This window comes from Jaculus jaculus, chromosome 7 (assembly GCF_020740685.1).
Source record: "Jaculus jaculus isolate mJacJac1 chromosome 7, mJacJac1.mat.Y.cur, whole genome shotgun sequence".
Lineage (NCBI taxonomy): Eukaryota > Metazoa > Chordata > Mammalia > Rodentia > Dipodidae > Jaculus > Jaculus jaculus.
Window position 1 is genome coordinate 14,149,742 of NC_059108.1, and position 19,495 is coordinate 14,169,236.

At 43.9% G+C, this 19,495-nt stretch overlaps 1 protein-coding gene across 7 annotated transcripts in view; it reads left to right on the plus strand.

Moving 5' to 3' along the window:
- The window catches only part of Fry (FRY microtubule binding protein), a 472,955-nt gene that overhangs the window by 225,440 nt on the left and 228,020 nt on the right, over nucleotides 1-19,495 (plus strand). For all 7 annotated transcript variants that reach the window (XM_045154946.1, XM_045154947.1, XM_045154942.1 and 4 more), the window contains one exon: nucleotides 10,777-10,976. In XM_045154946.1, the coding sequence (XP_045010881.1) occupies nucleotides 10,857-10,976 (120 nt within the window). In that variant the 5' untranslated portion in view covers nucleotides 10,777-10,856. The remainder of the gene's footprint in view (nucleotides 1-10,776; nucleotides 10,977-19,495) is intronic.

The window sequence follows — 19,495 nt, forward strand, 5'->3', positions numbered from 1 at the left end:
GGATGACATGGTTCTAAAGAAAGACCCCAGCTGTTGATAACTAACAGGGTTTGCTCTCTGCACCTGCCTAACGAATGAAGTCCTGAGACCTGGCAGAAAGAATCTAACTTCTCTCCAACTGTGAACAAAGACATCTGTTGCGTTTTCTCCATAGGGTCTTCTAAACCCTAGAAAGTAAATGTGTTTAACTAGACCACCATTTCGAGGGAGGGCTCCTACTTCAAAGGCTTGCTCACTGCATGTTGTATTGGGAACAGAAAAGAAAAGAGAGGAGAGGAAAAGAGAGGAGAGGAGAGGAGAGGGGGGAGGGGAAGAGAGGAGAGGAGAGGAGAGGAGAGGAGAGGAGAGGAGAGGAGAGGAGAGGAGAGGAGAGGAGAGGAGAGGAGAGGAGAGGAGAGGAGAGGAGAGGAGAGGAAAGGAGGGGGAAAAGGCCAAGTATGGTGGCGCATGCCTTTAATCCCAGTACTTGGGATGCAAAGGCAGGAGGATCACTATGAGTTTCGGGCCACCCTGAGACTACATAGTGAATTCACATCAGCCTGAGCTACTGCAAGACTTCCTCAAAAAAATCGGGGGGTGGGCTGGAGAGATGGCTTAGCGGTTAAGCGCTTGCCTGTGAAGCCTAAGGACCCCAGTTCGAGGCTCGGTTCCCCAGGTCCCACATTAGCCAGATGCACAAGGGGGCACACGCGTCTGGAGTTCGTTTGCAGAGGCTGGAAGCCCTGGCGCGCCCATTCTCATTCTCTCCCTCTATCTGTCTTTCTCTCTGTGTCTGTCTCTCTCAAATAAATAAAATTAAAAAAAAAAAATATATATATATATATATAAATAAAAATCGGGGGGCAATGGGCTAGAGAGATGGTTTAGTGGTTAAGGCACTTGTCTGAGAAGCCTAAGGACCCATGTTCAATTCCCTAGTACCCACATAAGCCAGCTGCACAGCTGCACAAGGTGGTGCATGAGTCTGGAGTTCATTTGCAGTGGCTGGAGGCCCTGGTGGACCCATTCTCTCTCTTTATATCTGCCTCTCTTTCACTCAAACAAGTAAATAAATAAATAAAAAATTTAAGAAAACTGGAAGGCTGGTGTCTTCCTGCATCCTTTAAAAAAATGTGGAGGGCTGGAGAGATGGCTTAGTGGTTAAGCGCTTGCCTGTGAAGCCTAAGGACCCTGGATCAAGGCTCGGTTCCCCAGGTCCCACGTTAGCCACATGCACAAGGGGGCGCACGCGTCTGGAGTTCGTTTGCAGAGGCTGGAAGCCCTGGCGCACCCATTCTCTCTCTCTCTCTCCCTCTGTCTTTCTCTCTGTGTCTGTCGCTCTCAAATAAATAAATTTTTTAAAAAAATTTTAAAAAATGTGGAAAAAGAGAAGAGAAGAAAAATAAAAAGAAAAGAGAAAAGAAACCCATTTTATTGTAAACACACAGTATCAGACTCTAGTAATGGAACATCAAAAACAAAAGCATCAATTGTTTTGAAAAATTGGCCCAGTGCTTTATCTGTCTTTATAAGATAGAGAAAAGGTGGGTGAAAGGATGCTTCTTCTGAGGGGTCCCCTCTATGAAGGGAGGAGGCAGGCTATGCTCCTGTGGGCTTTTAGCTCGTGCCCTTCACAGGTGTGATAAAATTCCCAACTCCAACCATCCTGATACAGAGATCGGGGCAGGCCAGAGAGATGGGTAGGAGAGCAGATCCTAACTGCTGGCGTGTTGGGCCTGTCTGGGTCCCAAGGAACACAAACAGCCTCCGTTCCTCTCCAAGCCCCCACATCCTTTGCACAGGCATGGAAGAGCAACTGCCTCTGACCACAGATTCTGCCTCGCTTCCCCTTTTCTTTGAGAACGCACTGTGATCTGACATCATTGGTGTACAGGCTGGCATGTGAAACTGCCCCCTGACAAGTACACGAAAGCACAACCTTCAGCTCTGTTCACCTCCATGTTCCCACTGCCTAGAATAGGGCCAGAAATCTAGGGGTTCGTGAAGCAAACCCTGGTTGCAATAGTGGGTGACTGAGTGTGTCCCTGAGGAGAGATGGAATGACTTCTGGGAAACACTGACTGAGGAAACCAGCTGCTTGCTCGTCACTTCCAAGGCCACCCTGGGTTCTGATAGGAGGAAACTAAGCTGCCTTTTCCTTCCTTTTCAGCATCATGATAAAAATGTAGCGGAGGGGGCTGGAGGGATGGCTTAGCGGTTAAGGCGTTTGCCTGCAAAGCCAAAGGACCCAGGTTCTATTCCCAGGACCCACGTTAGCCAGATGCACAAGGGGGCACACGCATCTGGAGTTTGTTTGCACTGGTGTGCACATTCTCTCCCCCACTCTCTCTCTTTCTCTGCCTGTCTGTCACTCTCAAATAAAATAAAATAAAATAAAATAAACAAAAATATTAAAAAATACAAATGAGAAATTATGGAGAGCAAATATAAGAAGGAATCAGTAATTAAATTCAAAAGTAATATATGCAAATGATGTCCCTCCTCCCCACTCACATCAGCCCAACTAGGAAAAGTGAGCTATTGGGGGAAAGTATAAAGTTGGAATGCAGAAGGAAAGGGTTGAAGTGGGGTGAAGTTGAGGCTTAAAAAAAAAAAATCAACACACAGATGCCACTGAACTTAAATATATGTAAGTGTGGCTGAAATGGCAAATTTTAGTGACAATGTTGTCACAGTTAAAAATTAAAATCGTTGGGCTGGAGAGAGACGGCTCAGCAGTTAAGGTGCTTTCCTGCAAAATGTAATGACCTGGGTTCAATTCCCCAGTGCCCATGTAAAGCCATATGTACAAAGTGGCGCGTGCATCTGGAGTTCATTTGCAGTGGCTGGAGGCCCTGGCATGTCCATTCTCTCTGTCTCTCTTATCTCTCTCTGCTTGCAAATAAATAAATATTTTTTAAAAATTTAAAGCTTTTTTAAAAAAGTTTGTCATACGCAAGAAATTTAAATAGGTGGAAGTTTTGAAAACACCAAACTGAAAATCACGCCAGGTTGATGATGCAAGTCCGTAATACCAGCACTCAGGAGGTGGGGGCAGGAAGATTGCCACAAACTCCAGGCCAGCCTGGACTATACAGTGAGTTTGATGCCAGCCTGGGACACTTCCCTGTCTCAAAAAACTCCCACCCAAATAACAACAACAAAAAAAAAACCAAAAAACATTTCTTCAACAAATATTTGCAAGCGGGGAAATGCGACAGATGACCTGTCTGGGCCCTTTCATTGGAAGAGGTCCACATTCCAGGATACCCCGGATTAAAGCTGATCTTTTTCTCCAGACAGGCTAAGTGGTACTGAAAGGCACAACAAGGCTCACGAAAGTCAGGGCCCAGCCCTGGCAAGGCGTAAAAGGAGATAGGGCTCTGGACCCTGCAGGCTAGGCGGATTTGTTTGCCAGGCAGGTCAAAAGCAAGGAAAACGTCCCAAATACAGAAGAATGGATTCAGTCTCTGCCTACATTTAAAAGCTGGAGAACAGAGCTGAAGTTTGGGCAGCTGCTGTAGCTGCTGTTGCATTTTTTTTTTCTTTTTTTAAATAATGCCACAGAAAGGTATAGAATTCTTGAGAGCTGGATTCTGAGGGGCGGTGAGTCTGGTTCTTTTACATGATAAAAATATTTTATTTGTAGTCTATTTGAAAAGGTAAAAGTTTTATTTTCTTCCTACTTTATCTTTACCTCTCTGTAAAGCAACTCAGGGTCAGTTGGCTGGCTAGGTGCAGTAGTGTACTGCTTTATTCCCAGTGTTTGGGAGCTTGGGAGGTGGCGGCTGGAGGATCAGCTGTTCCAGGCCAGCCTTGGTTTCATATCACGTTTGAAGCCATCCTGGGATACATGAGACCCTGTCTTTAAAAAAAAAAAAAAAAAAAAAATGGAGGAGTGGGGCTGGAGGGATGGCTTAGCAGGTTAAGGCACTTGCCTGCAAAGCCAAAGGACCCAGGTTCGATCCCCCAAGACCCATGTTACCAGATGCACAAAGGGGCACACTTGTCTGGAATTCATTTGCAGTGGCTGGAGGCCCTGTCACACCCATTCTCTCCCTCTTTCTCTGTCAAATAAATAAATCAAAATAAAATATTTAAGAAAAAACTGGAGGAGAGAGATTAGAGAGAGAAAGGGGGCGCTGACTGAGGGTGATGTGCTCTGTGGACCCGTGGACCGTGCTGAATGGGGTGAGCATCCGTCAAGCCTGTGAGACCTCAGGATTCAGGCAGCCACGTTTTAAAGTTCTTGTGGCAAATATTTGTAGTATTTCTGGACTATGCCATTTTCTTTCACATCCTTTTATTTGATTGTATAGTTTCCATCCATGAAAATGATATGCCTTCCTCCTAATTTTCTGTTTCTGGGTTGTAATGAGTTTAGAAATTGGACAGATCTTTTCATTTTTTTTTAAATAAATAGTCTTAATAGTAAGTAGGTGTTAAAGGGAGGGGCTAATGATTGTATCTAATGGTAACTTTTTAGACTAGGGTAGACTTTCTGGTTTTATTTATTTATTTACTTTTTGAGGCAGCAGTGTCTTTATGTAGACCCCACTGGCCTTGAACTCCTGATCCTCCTGCCTCTGTGACACCCAAGTGCCAGACTTGCAGGCAGGTGCCACCATGCCCAGCTGCAGACACCAAATGCCTGATTTACTAAAAGAAGCCATGCCATAATGTTTATTTTTGAAAATTATACTGATGAAAGACTAGGACTTGTTGTGAACTAATTATGGCAGGATAAAGAGGGATTACTGAAACTTGAGAGTAGATCCAAGTCAAGGGCGCCTGCACCTCCATCTGCCCGAGGCTGAACTGCGGGAATCCAGAGTCACGGTGGCCGCTCTCCCCCGACTCATTCCCTGCTCTGGCATGAGGTTCAGTTGGTCAAGGGGAGCTCCAGCTCACTCAAGCTCTTCACATAGGCTTCCTAACTCGCAAAGACATTGGTGGAGACTGTTTTTCTTAAAAAAAAAAATGGATTTATTTTTACTAATTTATTTATTAGAGACAGAGAGAGGGGGAGAGGGAGAGAGAGAGATGGAGAAAGAGTGAGGATGGACATGCCAGGGCCTCTAGCCACTGCAAACAAACTCCAGATGCATGTGCCACCATGGGCATCAGGCTTACGTGGGACCTGGAGAGTCAAACCTGGGTCCTTAGGCTTCACGGACATGAGCCCTAACCGCTAAGCCATCTCTCCAGCCCTGGTGAATACTGTCTTTTTTTTTTATAGAGAGCAGTAAGCTGCACATAGTGACACACGCCTTTAATCTCAGCATTCTAGAGGCAGAGGTAGGAGGATCACCATAAGTTGGAAACTACATAGTGAATTCCAGGTCAGCCTGCGCTAGAGAAAAAAAAAAAACAAAAACCTAAATAAATAAACAAAAACAAAAAAGCAGTGAAGCAGCTGGGAAGATGTCTCAGGCACTTTCTTGCAAGCCTACTGGCTTGAGTTCGGGTCCCCAGACACCCACCTAAAGCAAAGTGGCACAGGTGCCTGTAATTCCAAAGCCTTTACGGCAGTGAGACGTGGAGCCAGCAACATCTGGAAGTTTGCAGCTGGGCTAAGCAGGTGCATGCAGCAACTAAACAACAAGCAACCCTATCTCAAAGAAGGAGGGAGAGGACGAACACCCAAGGCTGGCCTCAGACCTCATACACACACGGGAAAGAAAACAGAGGAGTGGCTGGGAGTGGTGGCACATGCCCTTAATCCCAGCACTTGGGAGGCAGAGGTAGGAGGATCACTGTGAGTTCGAGGACACCCTGAGACTACAGAGTGAATTCTGGGTCAGCCTGAGCTAGAATAAGATCCTACCTTGAAAAAACGAGAAAAAAGGGGAGGGGCTGTAAAGATGGCTTAGCGGTTAAGCACTTGCTTGCCTGTGAAGCCTAAGGACCCTGGTTCAAGGCTCCATTCCCCAGGACCCACGTTAGCCTGATGCACAAGGGGGCGCATGAGTCTGGAGTTCGTTTGCAGTGGCCGGAGGCCCTGGCGCACCCATTCTCTCTTTCTCTCTCTCTCTTTCTCTCTCTGTCTGCCTCTTTTTCTCTCTGTCGCTCTCAAAAATAAAAATGAACAAAAATTTTTTTAAAAAATACAAGTGAATTAGTACTTTGGCCTTGTAAATAGGTTTTTCTGAGGCATTGGGGTACTTGTGCCTCAACTCACTGGATCAAAATGCAGCCGCTTTGCCAGAGGGTGGCCAGGGTCAGTCATGAATGTCCCCTCACCACACCTATGACTTCAGTACCAGTTCCAAACTGTCCATACTGTTCAGTTATCATCATCCAGTCTCAAAAACCTCACCTTGAGCTGGATGTGGTGGCATGCCCCTTTCATACCAGAAGTCACGAGGCAGAGGTAAGAGGACTTCTGTGAGCTTGAGACCACTCTGAGATTGCGGATCTGGTATTTTCTGTCCGCTCCATTGCTGCTGTCCTCTTGTAATGGCTGCAGCCCTAAGCGGGACTCCAGATGGAGGCTTCAGGTTTGTATTCCCGGCCCCAGTTCTGCAGCATGGTGACCTCGATACATTAGGAAGATGGTGGAGTTACGCTGTCCCTCTGATCTGGAGATGGGGCAGTGTCCTACTGCCTCAGGGGATCCCCTTGCCAAGCGTGTAGAAATTAGACGGAGTGAGCAGCATTGGGTTTCTGTTGCTTGAAACTCATTCCCCAGTGGCGACACAAACATGTCTATTCATCCAAGATAGGGCCCAGACAGCAGACCAAAGCAGGATTGTAAGCAAACCAGCTTCGGTGAGCCAGTGAGGCAATCGGGATTACTTATAGAGCAGGAGCCTGCATGACTCACAGACAAATGCATCACGGACAAGCTCGCCCCAGCGCTCACGGAGTTCCCCCAAGCGGTTGTTCCCCCTTCATATAATCTTAGGGAAGACTCTTGCAACCTTTTTAATTTTCAGCTTTCCCAGCCTTGGTGACCTCCTGAGTCTTCCTCCTCCCTTTCCGGAGGGAATGTTTTGTTTGGGAAGAGTGTGCTATATGGCAGTTTCCATCACCTGACCTTGGATATGCACTAGTAGAATAAGTCGGGTCTTTTAGTTAGCCGCTTGTGAATCGAGGAGTCTTCATTAAAAATAGTATACCACTTCTTTTTTACTTTACGTTATTTTTTGAGAGAGAGAGAGAATGGGCACGCCAGGTCCTTTCAGCCGCTGTGAACAAACTCCAGATGCGTGCATGCCCTTGTGCACATGTGCGACATTGCACGCTTGTGTCACTTTTGTGACTGGCTATACACAGGACCTGGAGATTTGAACAAGCGTTTCTTATTTAGGCTTTGCAGGCAAACACCTTAACCTCTAAGCCATTTCTCCAGCCCATCCACCTATTCTTTTTTAAGTTTTTTTATTAATTTTTTTAAATTTTTTTGTTTATTATTTATGTATTTGAGAGTGACAAAGAAAGAGGGAGAGAATGGGCACACTAGGGCCTCCAGCCACTGCAAACGAACTCCAGATGTGTGCGCCCCCTTGTGCATCTGGCTAACGTGGGTCCTGGGGAGTCAAGCCTCGAACCTGGGTACTTAGGCTTCACAGGCAAGCGCTTAACCGCTAAGCCATCTCTCCAGCCCCATACACCTCTTCTTTAAAGATTCTCCCGCCATATGAATCCCTCTTAGGCCTGCAGAACTAGAACTAGAAGCCATGTTCATTTAGCCACTCAAGAAAATTTATTATTACCTATGCAAAGAATGCTACATAGAGACCTGGGGAGATGACTCAGTGGTTAAAGGTGCTTGCTTGAAAAGCCCACCATCGCAGGTTCAGTTCTCTCTCTTCATGTAGAGCCAAAAAGCGGTGCATGTGTCTGGAGTTTGCAACAGCCAGAGGCCCTGGCACACCCATTCACTCTGCCCCTCTCATGAATAAATAAATAAATATTTTTTAAAAAGAATGCTGTGTAACAGGCCCTCCATTCCTGTGGCTTCTGGATCTACATATTCATCCAGCCGATTGATTGAAAATTCTTGGGGAGGAAAACTTATTTCTGGACTGGACATGCCTATACATTTTTCTTCTTAGTATGCCATAAACAAAAACAACATAACAGTATTTTCATCACATTTGTATTGCCTTAAGTATCAAAAGCAACCTGTAGGCTGCAGGAGGATGTGCCTCACTTATGTGCAAATACCAGGCCATTTTAATAATGGAGCTGAGCACTTACAGATTTTGATGCTGAAGGGATCCTGGAACCAATCCCTTCTTGATGCCAAGAGATGGCTGGGAAGCTGTGGTCTTTTGTTGTTATTTGTTTTTACAGACTGGCTCTCACCTTGTAGCCCAGGGTAGTTTGGATTCAAGGCCCTCTCACCTCAGCTTCCTGAGACTGGGATTACAGGCACGCACCATGCCTGGCTGGAAGTTAGGGTTTTGTGAGGGAACTTTCAAGGGACACAGCCATAAAGGGTGCAATTACAGGAGCAAATAGGCAGAACAGTTTCTCCAACTGGTCAAATAAGAGGAGAACTGGATGGGCAGAGAAGAAGGGACAGAAAGAGGAGAGAAAAAAAGGCATACACGAGAGTAGAGCTTGCATGATCCAGGCAGGTTAGAGGCAAAATACTGAAGCCCTCGAAACGAGATTGGGAGGTGTGTTTCAAGGTAGGGCCTCGCTCTATCCCAGGCTGATCTGGAATTCACTATGCAATCTCAGAGTGGTCTCAATCTCACAGAAGTCCTCCTACCTCTGCCTCGTGAATTCTGGTATGAAAGGGGCATGCCACCACACCCAGCTCAAGTTGAGGTTTTTGAGACTGGATGATGATAACTGAACAGTATGGACAGTTTGGAACAGAAAAGTGTTATGATGAAAGCCACACTGAAGAAAGATTATAGGTGAAGTGAAATCCCAAAGAAACCACTGCTATCATCTCACCCCAGACCGCCGAGGGGAGAGACTAGCACAAAAGTAGCTTGAATGAGGAGGAGGAAGAGAAGTAATTAATATGCAGTGCACTTTACCATATGAACTTGGGAGGACATATTCCTACTAGGCAGTGGTAGCTGAGACCTGGAAAGATATAAGGGGCTCCTTAAGTCTATTGAATTGAGGGCAGGGGGATTGGAAGGAGGAAGGAGAATCATCAGTGGAAATTCAGTAATTCTGTAAAAAATCAACAACATCCTTGCATGACTTCTTCAGAACTGGTTGTGGGATGGAAAGAATGTGAGAGACGCTGTAATGTTTATTTGTCATTAAGAATGTTCAGCTCTTTGGAGAACTTTGCTCCCCTTTATAATCAATGACATCACTATTGTCCTGATGCTTAAACCAGTGGCCAAACTGGAAATTCACGTTTTTAAAAATATTTTTATTTATTTATTTGAGAGAGAGAGAGAGAGATACAGAAATAGGTAAGGAGAGAGAGAGAATGGGCACACCAGGGCCTCCAGCCACTGCAAACAAACTCCAGCTGCATGTGCCCCCTTGTGCATCTGGCTTACGTGGGTCCTGGGGAATCGAACCTGGGTCCTTTGGCTTAACCACTAAGCCTTCTCTCCAGCCCTGGAAATTCACTTTTCTTTCTCATGATTATTTTCCTTAGTTTCTGTGTCTAGTCATCCAAAATTATGACTCCCTTGAAGAATCTAACTTATCTCTGTTAGTCCTCTTCATCCCTAATGCCTCCATCCTAAGCTTGCCTGTACAGTGACACTGAACCACCTTACAATACTTGCCTGATGCAGTCTAGAATTCTTTTTTTCTTTTAGAAATTAGGTCCTATCAAAAGGAAATGTGTACTATGAAAGCAGAAAGGAGACTAAGCTGGGAAGGAGGACATGAGGATAGGGAGGAAGAAAGGGAAACAAAAAGTTGCTTAGAATGGAGGCCATGCCCCAGGAACCCTGAGAGCAGCTCCTGTTCAAGATCTAGCCAAGGACTCTGCACCATTCTTTTAAGGACAAAACTTGACCCAAGGGTGGTAACAGTAAAAAAAATTTAGCCATCCTTGTTTGTTTGGTTTTTTTCAAGGTAGGGTCTTGCCCAGGTTAACCTGGAATTCACTATGCAGTCTCAGGGTGGCCTTGAACTCACAACGATCCTCCTGGTCACCCGAGTGCTGGGATTAAAGCACACCTCACTGAGAGTGAAACATTAAATCCATACTTTGGATGGCATAAATAGGGTACGATTAGGAACCCCTAGCCCCTTAATTTTTGTGATAAGGTCTTGCTAGAATGTCCAGGCTGGCCTTGAACTCACTGAATGAGCAAGCTAGATTCAAATTCACAGCAGTCCTTTTGCATCAACCACCCAAATACTCGGATTACAGACGTGACCTTCTGAGCCTTTTTTTTTTTTCCTTCTAGAAGTACATTCCTTTTGCTGACAACAGCCAGCTGGCCTGAAACTTGGTCCTTAGAGATTTCTGAAAGAGTTGACCCCATAGTCTTTTCCATTATTTGACCCACAGAGGACAGAATGTGCCTACCATTAGGAAAGCCTAGACAAATCACTTTTTTTTTCCTGTGTACATTTTTTTTTTTAACCCAATTGACTGGAACATTGAAAAGGAGCACAAACCATCTTAGATATTGTAGAATTTATCAGATATACCAACATAGTAAGCAAAATTGTCAAGATGATCTACTTGGTTGTCATGCAAACATAATGTAATCAAAATGATTCTAACCCCATTTCTGAAGAATAGAGCCTGGTTATGATATTAAGCATGATGTTTGATGACTCACGTCCTTATGATTGTGGTGTATGGAGTTATTTCCCACCAGTGAGAACATCCATTCTGTTTTTCAGCTTCTCCAGTCGGCAACGGTTACATCAAGCCTCCAGTTCCAGCCGCTTCAGGCACACACAGGGAGAAAGGGCCACCAAGCATGTCACCTATCAGTGTGGACCCAGACAGCAAACCCGGAGAGTATGTCCTCAAGAGTTTATTTGTCAACTTCACCACTCAGGCTGAGCGCAAGATTCGTATGATCATGGCAGAACCCCTGGTGAGTACCTGCCATGAAAACGATTTATTTTCAAACTCATGTGTGCCCTGAATACAGCTGGCACTCCATGTCTGTGGTTTCTATGTCCATGGACTCAACAAGCCTTGGATGGAAAACATGCCAACACAAAAGATGCAGCTCTCGTCGTAAAGGGGATTACCTAGTTTATTCAAATACGAGTGACCATGGCCCAGGACCACAGATTCAGGTTCCCCTAATTCCATGTTCCCCCTTGTTAACTTCGTGAAGGTTTTATAGGCACAGAGCAGAATAAAGTCATAAATCAAGGTGCTTTTCAAATACATTGGCTGACTTATCAGGTAGGCCGGTTACAGCAAAGAGGGAGAGAGAATCTCTACGATAGCTTTCAGATGCAGTCTGATGGCTTTCCTAGCCCTTGGGTTGGTAGAAGCTGGAGATCTGTTAGTGCATTCCAAACAGATTGCACCTGATTAACTGATAGTCACCAGGATATTAGGTCAGACACAGAGGTGGGCAATACATGTCTGTTAAGGAGCTAAAGGTCGCCCAAGGTAATTTGTCTCTGACCCTGCAACATTCCATGGGTCTGTGATCGAAGGAGTTTTATCAGTCCTTCAGCCTTGTTGGAAGTAGATATAGCAGATGCAGCACTTTTCTGGGAACTTCAGTTCACAGATACTGGGCGGGTGGTGGGGGTAATTGGACTTAACTAAGCATTGTCATTGTTTTCTAAGACAATACAGTATTGTAACTATTACTATTTACACTGCATTAGATGACTTGAGACATACATGAGAATATACACAGACTATATCTAAATATGATGCCTTAAGAAATGTCAGCATCTTTTTTATAAAAATCCTCAGCAGATTTTCAGATCCAAAGGAGGTCCTGGAATGTATCCCCCACAAATATGTAGAGGTGACTATAATGTAGATTTAATCACACATATAAAAGATAGATGCTATTCCCTCAATTTCTAGGGTATTTTTCTCTTAACATCATAGGTTATTTTTTTTTCAAAGTTATTCTTTTAGTTTAAGGGGGAAATTTTTGCCTGTCAGGAAAAATTCAGTAGCATGTTTTGCTAATGTATCTAGTACTAATAAACATGACCTAACGAGGCTGGGAAGATGGTTCTGTGGTAAAGGCACTGGCTTGCAAAGCCTGCCAGTTTGGGTTTGATTCCCCAGTACTCATGAAAAGCCAGATGCACAAAGTGGCACATTCATCTGGAGTTTTCTTACAGTGGCAAGAGACCCTGGCACACCCATATTCATTCTCTCTCTCTCTCTCTCTCTCTCTCTCTCTCTCTCTCTCTCTCTCTCTCTCTCACACACACACACACACACACACACACACATAAGTAAATGAAAATAATTTAAATTAAAAAAATTAAAAATATAATCCAACAAAACTCCTCATAGCCTCATAGAAGAATTGTATTTAGAGTCTCTGTTGTATATATGATTTAATTCAAATCCTTAATCCTATTTTTAAAGTTAATAAAAAAAACTCATTGTTCAAATGGCTGTGTGGATTCCCAGAGTGAGAACACTAGGTTCTTGGTACCATATTGTGAGATAAGGTGTTTTGATGAGACGTTCAGAAACCACATTTCACCTACAGACTGGAGGACAGAATTTTTTACTAACTTACCTTTAGGTCTCTTAGGAGAGAGATGATGCCCTTGGCCTTCTGTTGGAAATTGGGACATAATGTTAGCCTTTTCCTAATTGCTTTGCCAGGGCTGTGAGGAGCACTGACTCTCAGAAGGACAGTCAGGAAGGAAGCAAGTGCAATCAGGAGATTCAGATTACTTGTTTTCTGACCTTGGTGGGGCCACACACAATAAGGGACAAGGAAAGGAATTCTGGGTGATGCAGTTCTTTCTGTGAAGCACATTTGTACCTCCCAAGAGATTAATTGGAGGCACAAGTTAATCAGTTGGCTTTGAAGACTATAGCTTAACATGGTGAAGGACACTGTCATCAAACCCACATTGCAGATCATTGTAAACAGTTGTTGCACAGCACCTATTAAAAATGGATCGCAACATAAGCTTGGGAATGAGAATTCAAGAACATTTGCTGCATGCTCGGCTGAAACTTTATACTCGAAGTTTTCATTAGATCAATGACTATTGTCTTTATATTTCAACTCATAAAATTCTAGTGAGGTATGGAATTTTTATAATTATGGAAAATGTTTGTTGCTTTTATAATTAAAATCAAGTAAGTTTACCCTGAGTGTGGCACCTATGCCTTCCACTCATATTTTTACTCAATCCTTTTACTTAATACTTTTGCTGCTACCCAAACTAGCAGCTAATATTTATGGAATGCTTACTAAACATATTGTATTTATTATATTGTATTATGTTATGTTAATGTTATAACTTACTATAATGACCTTAGGTCATTTCCCATTTACAGATGAGAAAAGTTAGCACAAAAGAGGTTTAAGAGATTATTCAAGAGAGGCGTGGTGGCGCACACCTCTAATCCCAGCACTCGGGAGGCAGAGGTAGGAGGATCGCCATGAGTTCGAGGCCACCCTGAGACTCCATAGTGAATTTCAGGACAGCCTGGGCTACAGTGAGACTCTAGCTTGAAAAACAACAAAGAGATTATTCAAGATCACACAGGGTTGATTGGGACCAGGCTGAGTGACAGTAGAGCCCACCTCTGAACTATGATCACTGTGCTCTGTGGCCAGTCTTTACAGTGCGCCTGTCTGTGTAGATACCTTCACTCTCCTTTTATACCAACAGGGCTCTCCTGTAATTGAATCAGCCAAGCTCAATACACTATTTGCTGTTGCTCAGAGCAGTGTGAATCTTTTGAAACCTGTGCAACAAGGACTGTCCCCCTTCCCCCCTATGGAGGGTGGGTGTTGTAGTCAGCTCCATGTTGCTGGGACAGACATTTAACCAGACACAGATCATAGGAGGAACAGGTTTATTTCAAGCTTACATATCTTGGGGACAGTCCATTAGTGGTGGAAAAAGGCTGGCTGTCTTTTGTATCCAAGTGGAGAGAGGAAACCACAAAACACCCAGTAAACACCAAAAGCAGCAAGAACAAAACAGCACCAGAGCTCAAAACTGCTCTCTCTCCACACCTTTGGGCTGGAATTAGATCTGCCCCAGTGACATGCTCCCTTATAGCAGGAATTTGCCCGCTAGAGGCTGAAGTTGCAAGCTCAACTTTAGTAAAACATCTGAGTTTATGGGGCCATGCATTCACACTGTCACATTCAAACTACCACAGTGGGAAGCTGCCTTGGAGTCCAGAATACCTGGGAGAGTCTAGAGAGGAGAATGATAGGCATAATGAAGGCTCATTTCATTCTTCAACAGCAAAACGTACCAGGCTAACACTTTCTGAAATAGTGTATCCTAGAGAATTTTCCTGAGCAACTAGGAAGTTGGACAAAAGTTGAAAGACCTAATTTGCTTTGAATCGTCTATGTCTCTAAAATTATAGCTTTATTTATTTATTTGAGAGAGAGAGAAAAGAGGCGGGAGATGGGGCAGAGAATGGGTGTGGCAGGGCCTCTAGCCACAGCAAACAAGCTCTAGACACAGGCGTCACCGTGTGCTTCTGGCTTACGTGGGTACTGGGGAATCAAACCCAGGTCCTTAACGCTTAGCAGGCAAGTGCTTTAGCTAATAGATTTATATAGTTACTTAAGACTTTATGAAGTGAAATAGTTTAAATTTGCTCATATTTTACTTAGCTTGGAACTTGATTCTGTGGGCTTCTTGTTTCCTGGGGTGACCAGTAGTCTTGCAGAACTCATAGGTGTTATAGCATTCTTCTAATTAGAGGGAGGCGTTTCTTCCCATGTCACAACCTAAATGTCTCAGAAAAAAACCAGATAAGTAGTTTTCACCTAAGCATCTTGATGGTGTGCCTACTATGAAGGATTTTGATAAGTACAAATGACCAAATGCAATTTTCATTAAAGAAATATATTTACTCAATTTTTGGTACTGTTATTTTTTATTAAATAAAACTATTTATTCCTTGTATTTCTTTGACAACAGTATAAACAAAAATGCCATATTCATTTCTTATCTGCTGAAAAATCTTGGAGATTTTTTTTGTCCTTATGTTTACTTACTTATAGGACAGTAATTATAAATGCGTTCTGTGTCTTGGTACCTATGTGTAAGTATGAATTTGGCATTGTGTCCTGCCACCGTAGAAATAGGTGCTTTTTGTTATCTTGTTTTGGTTTGGGGTTTGGCTTTGGCCTTTGTGGTATTAGGGATCCAGCCCAGAACCTCGGACAGAACAAGCAAACATTCTACCAAGGAGCTACATCTCCAGCCCAAGAGGTGCTGTCTTTGACATTTACAGAACACATTTAAAAGGACTTTTAGGACTGGAGAGATGGCTAAGCAGTTAAGGTGCTTGCCTGCAACCCTGATGACCCAGCTTTGATTCCCCAGTACCCCCATAAAGCCAGATGTACAAAGTGGCACATACACACACACACACACACACACACACACACACACAGTTTCTTTCTCTCTATATATTTAAGTAAACTTGAAAAAAATAAATCCAGGATTATGAGACTGACAGCATTTCCTGTGAGCAACCACAGAAGGAGGGCTGAGCCTCCCTTGAGATCTCAGCATCCCCTGAGCCAGCTATAGCAACAATGCATGGGGTCTCGTGGTCTCAGCGGGAGTGTATAGAAAATGGAAGATCAAAAGATGGAAATTTCCATCTCAGCAGCTATGAGAATATAGTCATCTAGGCTGGGATGAGACTTTTGATGCTGGGGTACTCCTACAGTAACCCCTTATCCCTGCTCTGTAAAGAAACCCAGTAAACTCGTTGGTTCAGTGGGGTGAATCCCAGTGGAGTGGTCTCCAGTCTGTCATGGTTGCCCTGCTCTGGAGAGCAAGTGTTCAGCCCCTTCTCCCCAGAAGAGAGCTCACACTGCAAGTCACCTACGGAAGGAATTCTTCGTTGGCCTCTCATGCAGATACAGTTAGGGTGTGCATGTGTGGGCAGGTGTTCTGTGTCATGCCAGAGATGTCACCAGGTGAATCAAAGGAAAGATGGGATGTTGTCACCAACCAGGTTTCTCTTCTCTGATCCTGTCGGAAGAATCTTCTCTCAATACAACTCTGCCTCTGGCATCTTCATTTGGAGCCTTTGTGTCACACCCTTCCGTTCTCAATTTGGCCGCAGTCTGTCTTTCTTCCACCACACACCTGGCTAAGTGCATGGTTCTCACCCCCACTGTGCATTGCTGCACGCTGAACCGTCTTCCTGGAATGCCACTCAGCTTCTCCTCCTGCCTAGCCGTCAAAGCCCGGTGCACCCTTGTCACTGAAAGGATTGCTAGATTTCTTCCCCTGTATCTCAGACAGTGGTCCCCATGAGGACACACTTGCCTGTAAGTATCGGTTTCATCAGAGCCAGCACATCCTTATCTCAAACACAGTATTCTGTCTTCATTGAATTGGAATAATTCAGTTGCATAGAATCCAGAAAGTCAGAGTGCATTATTATAAGCTTTAAAGATATCTGTTGTTTTATGAAATTTTAGTCATATGTGTACGTATCAGTATAAAATATATTTATTGGTAGTGGAAATTTTTTGTTGAAGAAGTGCTGTTATTGTATAAATTGCTGGGAAGCAATTCCAATGTGTCTATGTCTTATACATCTCACTCATTCTGTCCTTCTCCACACTCCCAAGCTCAAGGGAATGCTTTATATATAGTAGATAACATATGTTTTTGAATGAATATGTAAAGAAATGTGTAAGTAAAATATTAACAGACTAGTTCAAAAAGGCATGTCTTGGGCTAGAGAGGTGGCTTAGTGGTTAAGATGTTTGCCTACAAAGCCAAAGGACCCAGGTTCAATTCCCCAGGACCCACAAAGCCAGATGCACAAGGGGCACATGTGTCTGGAGTTTGTTTGCAGTGGCTAGAGGCACAGCATGCCCATTTTCTCTTTCTCTGTCTCATCTCTCTCATCTCTCTCTCTCTCTCTCTCTCTGCTTGCAAATAAATAAATAAAATTAAATAATAAAAAATGTTTTGGGCTGGAGAGATGGCTTAGTGGTTAAGCGCTTGCCTATGAAGCCTGAGGACCCCAGTTCGAGGCTCAAATCGCCAGGACCCACGTTAGCCAGATGCACAAGGAGGCACTCGCGTCTGGAGTTCGTTTGCAGTGGCTGGAGGCCCTAATGGGCCCACTCTCTCTATATATATGCCTCTTTCTCTCTCTATCTGTCACTCTCAAATAAATAAATAAAAATTTTTTAAAAATTTTAAAAATGTCTTAGGGCTAGAGAGATAGCTCGGTAGTTAGGTACTTGACCACATACTTTAGCGACCTGAGTTCCATTCCCCAGTACCCATGTAAAGCCAGAGGCACATGCATCTGGAGTTCATTGGCAGCACCTGCCGGCCCTGCTGCACCCATTCTCTTTGTCTCTCTTCTCTCTATCACTCTCTGCTTGCAAATAAATAAATAAAAGTGTCTCTTGTAAAGGAGTGTCTTTATAGGAACTTGTGTCCTGTAGGTCCTCTTGATAACCTCTAGATTCATAAGGGATCTTTCTCTGTTCTTTATATGTAGTAGATCAGTGCCCTGTAATGTGCTGAATACAAAAGACATTGATCTCAGCCTCTCCCTTGGGGCATCTGAGGGTACCTCATTATTCACAGACATGCTAGTCTGCCCCACCACCACTGCACCAGCAGATGACAAGTCAGGTAGACTCTTACCAGTCTGACTCAGTTTCAGAACGTGCCCTCTCCTTACAGTGTTCTCCTCATCTGTCACTGTAGTCATAGACCATCATCTTCTCCATAAGCTCACGCTAAGAGGCTAGTTAGATAAACTGTCCAATCAAGTAAGTAAAGAAAGCTCCAAAATGTTTAGAATTTTCAACGTTTTCCCAGGCTGGCTGAAACCAGATTTTTTTTTTAATTAAGACTTTTAATACATGACTATTTTGTAATTAAATCATAAGCCCTTCCTATTACCCTCTTTTATCACCATTCCTCTTTCAAAGTTGTCCTTCCGTTTGGATGGCTCATTCTTTTGTTTTTGTAAAAAATAAACTTTATTTATTTATTTTTAATTTATTTTATTTATTTGAGAGAGAGAATGGGCACCCCAGGGCCTGCAGCTGCTGCAAATGAACTCCAGACACATGCACCACCTTGTCCATATGGCTCATGTGGGCCCTGGGGAATCAAACCTGGGTCCTTTGGCTTTGCAGGCAAAGGCCTTAACCACTAAGAAATCTCTCCAGCCCCTGGATGCCTCGTTCTTTTTGTCCTTCTCCATTCTACATGTCAAAATGTTAATGGGAATCCAGACTTGGTGGTTCTTGCCTTTAATTCCAGCACTTGGGAGACAGAGGCGGGAGGATCGCTGTGAGTTCGAGGCCATCATGAAACTACATAGTGAACTTCAGGATGGCCTGGGCTAGAGTGAGACTTTACCTCAAAAAAACAAATGTTAATGGGCTGAGATGTGTGCAGCTCTTGTGGGGGCAGTGACAACCACTGTGAGGGCATGAGTGCCCTGGTCAGTTCATTTCTGGGGGACAGTGCCCCAAAGTACTCCTTTCCATCCTCTGACTCTTACGTTCTTTCTACCCTGTCTTCTGTGATATTCCCTGAGCCTTGGAGAGCAGTATAGACATGTCTCAACCAGTGAATCCTGAAAACTGTAAAACCGAGCAGCCAGGCAGGATTTGCTCGCTGATGCACTAGCGGCATGTAAGTTATGGGGGTAACTAACTGCTCTCTGATTGGATCTGAGGCCTGCTCACAAAGGGGGCATCCATGTCTGGTACTGAAAACAGGAATTTTATTTGTTTTGTCATCATATTGCTAGTGATCTTGCTTGTGGCACAGTCACTTAAATGGGAGCCATTCTTGTTTTCTAGGAGATGAGAGTGGTCAGGTGGCCACTTGTAGTGCTAATGTATACAACAGAAGAAATAAAGTACAAATTTCTGCATCTTTGCAGAAATAGATATACCTATATATAATAATGTATCATATGTAATTAACATAATAATAAATATTACATCATATGTAGTATAAATCATAATATGTAATCTCTGCATATAAAATAATATATAAATAGAAATAAGATAAGGCTTGGGCTGGGAAGATGGCTCAGGGGGTAAAGTGCTTGCTACATAAGCATGAGAACCTGAGTTCAGATCCCCAGCACCCGTAGAAAATTCCTGACCTGATGGCATACAACTGTATCCCAGTGATGGGAATGCAGGGGCAAGAAATTTCTGGCTAGCTAGACTAGACAAATCAGGAAGCTCTGAGTTCAGTAAGAGATCCTATCTCAATAAATGTGGGCTAGAGAGATGACTTAGTGGTTAAGGTGCTTGCCTGCGAAGACAAAGGGCCCATGTTTGACTCTCCAGATCCCAGGTAAGCCAGTTGCACAAAAGTGAGGCAAGTGCAAGGTCTCACGTGCCCATTAGGTGGCGCAAGCCTCTGGAGTTCAGTTGCAGTGACT